We start from the raw sequence: 8,638 nt of genomic DNA, 5'->3' as shown, positions 1-8,638 counted from the left end.
TTTCTGGTTCACTAAATTTATAATTGAGAAATTTATCAAAATAGAATAAAACAGCATCTTTTGTCTCTTTATTATAATTTTTGTACCTTTTTGACTCAATTATCGTTTCCATTTTTCAAACTTAATCAAAAAATTATATAAGATAGACACAATTGATGCAATATCCATATAAAAACTGGTATCTTTTGGTTGTAAAACTTGTTAAATTAAAAATTTTTAGTTATGCTTTAGAGAAAAAGAATTCATCTTCTCTGAAAAATGGCATGGTAGAAATTGAATTCTACATTAAAAAGTTATTCTGCTTTAGGTAGAACTAATAATTTATCTTTTAATGGACTTCTAAGTATGAGGAATGCAAAGTTTTACACATTGTAAAGGTAACTATATTATTTATGACTGCAACTTCTAATTTTATAAGTAATTCTAAAGTTTAATTAGAAATCTACAGACAACTCAGAAGTCTCCACACGATAGAAACTGCTTATAGAATAATTGTATTCATAATGGTTTCTTGTCTACGCAGTGTAGAAATTACATTCTATCGATAAGAATAAAAATATTTTTGAAAATATGACAAGTTCAGTTATAAAGTACGATATTGTCCACTTTGGGCCTTAATGATAAGCCCGCATGGATTTGGTTTTGAGCTCCTTCCCAAAAGGTCTCGTACTAATTAGAGTTGAACATCTCCTTATATATTAGACTTTCTTTTGTCTAATATCTAATGTGGGACTTTGTTTGACATCTCACATTATCCCCTTCAAACTAAGAACCACAACTCATCTCTTGTGTGTTTCTTAATCACAGGGCTTTTCTTTAAGAATGTTTCTCCCACAACATCACAGGTTCCATGATCTTCTAACGTTTATGCGAACAGACCTTCTTTTTTCTTCTTCTACCCGTTCTTACTTAAAAGGTATTTTGGTCTTCTTGCATCTCTTCGTCAAACCGCTCTGATACCAATTGTTGGGATTGTGAAATCCCATGTCCAACTCTATTTATCCGATTAGTACGATATTGTCTACTTTGAGCCTTAATGATAAGTCCGCATGGATTTGGTTTTGAGCTTCTTCCCAAAAGGTCTCGTACTAATTAGAGTTGAACATATCCTTATATATTAGACTTTCTTTTGTCTAATATCCAATGTGGGACTTTGTTTGACATCTCACATTCTAAAAATATTTGAAACCTTTTTACTTTCTCAAAACGTGTTTTAGCAATTTTGTTGTCTCAAATAAAAATAAAAATTCGAGTTTCATTTATTTTCATTTAATTTCAAAATTTTATTTTTGAAAACCAAAAAGTAAACGACTTTCATTTATTTAAAGTTATATTTTAAAATAAATATGTAGATATTTAAATTATAATTTTTTTCATGACTAAAAAATCTTAGATATATTTTCATTTATTTATTTTGGTTAAGATATATTAAATAAAGAATTGATATAAAATTTTATAATATTAGCAGTAAATATTCTCCATCACCAATATTTTACGTAGAATATATTATGTAATATTTTCGATCAAATTCTTCACATAAATGTTTGTGCATTTTTTATTTGCAGATGTATAATGAGATCGACCATCTGCATCGGAATTAGAGCATAGCTTAGAATGACCGACTTTTCTTAGCAGTTAGAACCGGAGCTAGTATTACCGACTCTTCTAGATTTTCATGAGGAATTATTCTTGGTAAATCTCAGATTAGTTTCAGCTTAACAACTCATCAAATAATACCATCAATGTTTGATACCCATGGAATTATGGATGTGGATTTGTGGTCTTCTGCATGTTTGATGATCCCTAATGATGTCATGTTACATGGACTTCAATTTCACCAATTTAGTAATAAATTGTAATATCTCGGCTCACTAAAACGGGTTTGGTTTGTCTAATTTTTTTTTATCAATCCAAAACTCAATTCTTTTATTTACTTTAACCTAACCTGTGTATAAATTATATAAGTATATCTATCTCCTTCTACCTACAGCCAAGCCGTCATCTTCTTTGTGAGTTAATCATTGATGCTTCTTACCACCATCTCCTTTTTCTGATCTTCTCTTTTTCCGCTCCTTCTGCCTTCGCATGGTTCTATGTTACTCCTTCAAATCTTCCTCTCTGTTTATGTGTGCGGAAAAGATGTTGCGATTCTCTCCGATCGTCACCACCAGTACCACTTGCAAACTAATCACCACCGGGTTCGTTGTATCTGTTGTCCATAGAGTGATAAAGTCATCTTTACTCTTGTCGGTTTAATGTAGCGGGAACAAGACGTGGAGGAGAGAGCAACGTCGGAGCTTCCGCTCTTCACCATCACTCGACGCTGGAATATATCCACCGGAGATCCACACCGGTACCATATGAGCCGTACCAAGCCACCAACGTCAATATCTGAGCAAATGAGGTCACTATCCACACTTTCTGCAACACCAAGCGTTTTCTTCTCCACTTTCAATTGATTGTTTTGTCAGTACCATTTGTCTTGAGCCGCCGGTGGATGATACATGGATATAGATGGAACAATGTTTTTTGAGGATGATGAAACTAAAGAATATGTGAGACACATAGAGTTCAGAGAATAGATAGTTGACGTGTATAATTTTGAATGACGTGTAAACAATGAAATGTTTTGACTGGTAATCCAACTTTTTTCATTTATTGACATGGCAACTCCACAATGATCTAAAAGTCTGATGTGTCAACACCAGGAGAGAACCTTGCTTCATTACTGTGTGGATTAGCCCCACTAATACCTACTACTACCGCGTTAATCTTACTGCTTAATACTCCAGATAAAAATGTACGGTGGTGAATGTAGTAGTCTCTAAGGAATGTTTTTGTTTTATTATTTGGTTTTTGAGATATTTGTTTATTACTACTAGAGAATAACTAGGATTGTGTTTATGTTGAATACTTTGGGAGAAACACGAGAAGATGACAAAGGAAAGGAATCTGGGAGACAAAGTGTGTTTGTTGTTTCATTTTCGATGTGGGGTTATCACAAAGAGCCTCATTTTGTTTGACTCCTCAGTCCTCTCTTTTTGACCTCAATCTTTTTACACAGTAATAAAGTGTTTAGTACATTCCCATTATCTTATCCATCTTTATATCAAATCTTCATTCTACATACAGTCTCTCTAATCATATTTAAAAATGTTTTCAAACAGATCTTCAAATGAATCGATTTGGAAGAAAAAACCGATAAGAGAAACTGAGAAATAATTTAATGTTAGTTTTTTTTTTGCTAAAAGATTTTCAATTAAATTTAATGTTAGTTTAAAAGGATAGATTCTAATTCAAACCAGCTTTATGTGATTATTGAAGATGTGCTTTTGTATATTTCCAGAACTTTTAAAAGTTAACAAACAATTCGGATAACTCTTTTCAAAGTAAGTTTTATTTATATCTAGTAGTAAGGAAAGTAAAAAGAAAAACAGTTGTTGACACAAAGAAGAAGAGTAAAGAACACTCGAGAACTCAAATAATTTGACACAGACGGATCGAAGTTTTATTTTAGTTCTTCTGTGGCGGTTTACAAGATTTTCATTAGAAAACATCAACACCATTTTTGACGTATTCTAGTTGCAAACAAGTAACTACAAACGGCTTGTATAAATTTTCATGGACCAGAGTTCAATCCCATCACTTAAATCACATAAATTTACAAGAAGACTCAATATAGTTGGAAGATATGTGATTTGATTGTTTCTTAGTTCATTTAATTAGAACAACCTTTCATCCCAGATTTTTTTTATTCTTCATCAAGAACTTCGAGTCTTTGTCCCAAAGCAAATGGATTTCATCAATTACTGTGGTTCAAGTCATTATGTCTATTGTCTAGTATTATTGTGTATGGTGTAAGTACTTTACTGGAAAGTCTAATGTATTCAACTATTCATGAATGATGGGTGACATTTTTCATCTACTAATGTTTTTAAATAGTTTCGTTTCAGTACGAAATATTCTCAAACAAAGACTGGTGCGACGTGCCATTGAGGGGCATACAACATTCGACAGGCTTTGTCTTATATCGATGAATAAACGATCCTAGAACACAGTTACACAAATCGTATAAACAATGTGCAAAAATGTATGAAGGTTGTATAGTTTGGTTTATTGACGTCACAAAAAAAGAGAGAATGAAATAGGTCCGTTGTGATGCTAGTTGTTGTCGGGTGCAGAGTAAACAGAGATCTGCGAACTAACACGTCACTCCTGGTGATGGTCCTAGTAACCAAGTACCTTGCCCTTCTCCGAACCACACACTCCATATGATATGCTTCATGTGCTTCGATGATATCACTCATCAGTTTTTATTACTCAATTATAGTAAGAAAGGCGTAACATGTCTATACAGTGACTGTAAGAAGACAAAAACATACGAACAAATAATTGAGCAATACTTTTTTTATATTTATACAACAAGATACCATATGACTTTCTTTTTGACCAACATGCGATACTTTCATTAATAAGACTTGAACAAGTCCATGGTCAAAGCCAATGTTGAGCAACATGTAATACTTTCACTAATAAGACTTAAACATGTCCATGGTCAAAAGTCAAAACCTAAATGAGATGATGATATACATGCGCTAGAGTTTCATAAGACTTAAGCAATGTGTTCCATTTTCCACAAGAATCATTTAAGTTTCAGTTCTTGTTGGTATTATTCAAAAGTGTGATTGTTGATTGAGCTTTGGCTGCTTGAATAAAGAAGTAGCCTAATTTTATCGTGTAAATACCCAAAATTTTGGAGAGGCCACATATATGAATCTTGTGATCCAAGAAGACTAGTGCATAGGGTCATGACATGTGAAAACAAGGTCTTGTAGTAGTTCATCAATACGAGCTTTGTTTCATCCTCGAGTTTCCCTAGTTAGAATGTCGGAGACGATGGGGTCTTTGTCTTCAGAGGAATAGAGAGGTTTGGGAATAGTTTCAGGGCAAATCCAGGAGTCGGACCAAAATAATTAATTAGTCTTTTTAGTATAAAAACAAAACAAAACTATAATGGGCCAACTAATTGGGCCAAGCCAGGCCCATATTTATCCCCCTTGATCATGATTCTCGACACTCTGATTCAGAATTGTTTTTTCTTTCTCTCGGTGGCGAACGAGAGAGAAAGAGAATGGGGTTAGACGAGGATGATTTCGTATTCCTTGGGACGCCGATAGAGCGCGAGGACGAAATCGCTAGCCGGAAGAAGAAAGCAGTGGCGGGGGCTTCAGGAACCCTAAAAACTCTCCCTGCTTGGAAGCAAGAGGTGAGATAATTTTGATTCTTCTTCTAGTCATCGTCTCTTTAGTTACTGCTAATGAATAGATGAATCAAGGCATAGTGAGAACCGCTTTGTCCATGTTGAATGTCTCTACTCCAGCTGGTTTAGTAACCGAGAATCATGTTTATTCGAAATCGATATGTTATCTGAGATTTTGTTATTTGTTGTCAGATTATGTTAATGTATGTATGAATAGTTATTAGATTGATTATCTGCACCTTTCCAATATATTTGATTATATTCTATGGAAAGCTGCTAATATTTTGAAGTTTTACATGCTCAGGTGACTGATGAAGAAGGGCGGAGAAGGTTCCATGGAGCATTTACTGGTGGATATTCTGCTGGTTATTACAATACAGTTGGGTCAAAAGAGGGTAAAATTTGAAAATTAGTTGGGTGGTTTTTAGTTTTTCATCTGTAATTTGCTGTTTACAATCTGAGTTTGAACTTCAGGGTGGGCTCCACAGTCGTTTACGTCGTCAAGGAAGAACAGAGCTGGAGCGAGACAGCAAAGTATTTCAGACTTTTTAGATGAAGATGAAAAGGCGGTATGTTTTCATATGCTTCTCCTTGTTAGATTCGTTAAAGCTTTATTTCAACTCATTAATATGTTTTAAGCTCGTCAAAGTTTTATTACCGTGTATTGGGTAACACTTCTTCTGTGGAAGACGTCAAAGCTCGTCAAAGTTTTATCACGATGTTAAGCCACTTTAATTGCCCTTATGTTTCAGGAGTTTGAGGGCCAGTCACTGTCTGCAAGCTCACAATTTGACACGTTTGGATTTACAGCAGCCGAACATTCTCGCAAGCAAGCTGAGAAGGAACAGCATGAAAGGTCTCTCTATACTCTGTGTTTTTCATGCATTGTTAAAGGCTTATAGCCTGATCAGAATTCAAATTTGGATCAGATTTTCCTCTCTTTCTTATTTATCTTTCTACTACACGGTGTAATCATCTGGATTCTGGAAGTTTCCTAGGACCTATGTTTAGGGTTTTTTTTCCAGGGTTGCTTCTTTTTTATTTGGCTGAGTAGTCAATTTTAGAGATTGTGTGATAGTCTAATAACGATAAGTTAGGAAGTTGCTATAACTTAAGGTTCCTTTTCTTCAATTAAGTTGGCTATGAAGTTAATATCTGTAACAACTTCTTAACTGTATCACAGGCCATCAGCGATTCCTGGCCCAGTTCATGACGAACTTATTGCTCCAGCTCCGGAATCAATTGGTTAGTTTCGAAAGCCTCTTTTAGATTTGCAAGACCTCCCCTTTATCTGTTCTCTTTATATTCTCCAGTGCATTAGTTAAAGAATCCTGATCTCACACATTTTCTTCTTTCATTTATTTCAGGGGTCAAACTTTTGTTAAAGATGGGATGGCGACGTGGTCATTCAATAAAGGATGTGCGTGCTAGTTCAGGTTTGAACTTGTTTAACCTGTATTAATCCATAACTTTCGTTTGTGCACCCATTGGTTTTGCGTGCCCAGTACCTTTTCATCTTGGAAATTCACAGATTGGACTCTGATTTTTTTTTCTTTCTTTTGATTGATTTTACTCCTAAGTCTGCGTTTTCAGTTTGTTAATCCATGTACTTTACATGTTTCTCTTTGATACGGTGCAGATGCTCGTAGAGAAGCTAGAAAAGCATTCTTAGCCTTCTCCGCTGATGAGAATACTAAGGAATCTTCGGACTCACTGGTTTTGGAGACTGAAGCGGAAACTTCTCTGGGTCCACAGTTCAGTGAAGATATTAAATTTTCTGAAACCACACCTGTGAGTCAACTTTCTAGTTTCTCTTTGAAAATGAGCTGTATGCTGTTGATTGTAATTGCTATTGGGGTCATACATCTTTTATTCATATTTTTTCTTGAACTTTCCAATCTAAATTTCGTATCAGAAGAAATTTTGGGACTGTTAATACAGCTTCGTATCTGTTGCACAAGTTCTTTAGACCCTCAGATACTTTAATTTATGATGATTCTCTTTGTGCCTTCATTTTTATTGCAGGTATATGTTCTCAATCCAAAGCAGGACCTGCATGGTTTAGGATATGATCCTTTTAAGCATGCTCCTGAGTTTAGAGGTATGTAGTTTGGACCTTTATGATGTTTTTGCTGTCAGAGCATTCTTTTCATTAATTTGCATTTTTTTCTAAATTGTAGAAAACAAAAGATCTCGCTTGTCCGCCAGTAAGGAGACTGGCAACAGAAAACCTTTGTCAATGAAGGAAAGTCTTTTCGGACCAAAATGTGAGATCTTGACTTACCATTTGTCATTATTTCCTCTTCTTTGCTTAAAGACACGTAAATGCTGTATTGCATATCTGTATTGCCAGATTTTGGTTGCCATTATTGTGAGGGTGTTGCTAATATGAGTTTAACAATCAGCAGGAAAGCTTGCTCCTGGTTTTGGCATTGGCGCACTTGAAGAGCTTGATATCGAGGATGAAGATGTCTATACTGGTAAGGACAGATTTGGTATTTCGCTAATCATGGTTGTTTTAGTTATAAGCGCATACGTATCTCTTTGGGTTTTAATGTATTCCATTTCTTTCAGGATATGACTTTGATCAGACTTATGTCATAGAAGATGAACAGCCAGCAAGACCGAGCAATGACAACAATACACTTAGGTTAACCTCAAAGGAGCATAACGTTCTGCCTGGTTTTGGAGCTGCTTCGAATTCCGACTACAGTGTAGAAAGGTATAACGAATTATTATTCTTTAACACAATTTCATCTCACTTTTGCACGTGTAGTGGAGATGTTTCTCTCAGACTTTTCTGATTACAACGATTTACTTTCATCTGCATATTACTAATTATCACATCATCTTGTTTTTATATATTTACTAGATTTGCTCCTCCAAAAATCCCAAAGGACTTTGTGGCCCGCCATAAATTTTCTGGTCCCCGGGAGGCTGAAACTAAGCCAACTGCGTCTGCTCCTCCAGATGTTCCTCCCCCTGAAGATAAGAATCTGAAACTTCTGATCGATGGCTTTGCAACATTTGTTTCCCGCTGCGGGAAACTGTACGAGGATCTTTCTAGAGAGAAGAACGAATCAAATCAGCTGTTTGATTTTCTTCGGGGAGGTAGCGGTCATGAATACTATGCAAGAAGGCTGTGGGAGGAGCAACAAAAGCGCAGTGGTCAAAGTAATCTACAATTAGATGTTAAAGTCCTCCCAAGCGTGCAAAAGATGACTGCAGAAACGCGTGGTAGCTTATTAGGGGAAAGGCCTTTACAAAAAAGTAAGAAAGAACCTGAAACTTCTTCTTCTGGAGGATCATTCCAATTCCCGACCAATCTCTCTGACACATTCACCAAATCAGCTTCCTCTGTAAGTAAACTGCTTTACG

General features: G+C 35.4%; 1 protein-coding gene across 1 annotated transcript; it reads left to right on the top strand.

Annotated features, from left to right (window-relative positions):
• Positions 1-5,094: 5,094 nt before the first annotated feature.
• LOC130507131 (G patch domain-containing protein TGH-like) lies at positions 5,095-8,630 on the top strand (the record flags this gene model as incomplete). Its single annotated transcript, XM_057001844.1, has 12 exons — positions 5,095-5,266; positions 5,565-5,655; positions 5,735-5,829; positions 6,013-6,116; positions 6,444-6,505; positions 6,628-6,696; positions 6,900-7,051; positions 7,286-7,361; positions 7,441-7,527; positions 7,666-7,740; positions 7,835-7,982; positions 8,133-8,630. Coding segments are annotated over exons 1-12 (1,592 nt in total), but the record flags the coding sequence as incomplete, so codon positions are not given.
• Between the last annotated feature and the right edge of the window lie 8 nt (positions 8,631-8,638).

The sequence above is a fragment of the Raphanus sativus genome, unplaced genomic scaffold, assembly GCF_000801105.2.
Source record: "Raphanus sativus cultivar WK10039 unplaced genomic scaffold, ASM80110v3 Scaffold4068, whole genome shotgun sequence".
NCBI lineage: Eukaryota > Viridiplantae > Streptophyta > Magnoliopsida > Brassicales > Brassicaceae > Raphanus > Raphanus sativus.
Note: the sequence above shows the minus strand (reverse complement) of the source record. Positions and strands in the feature narration are given on the sequence as shown.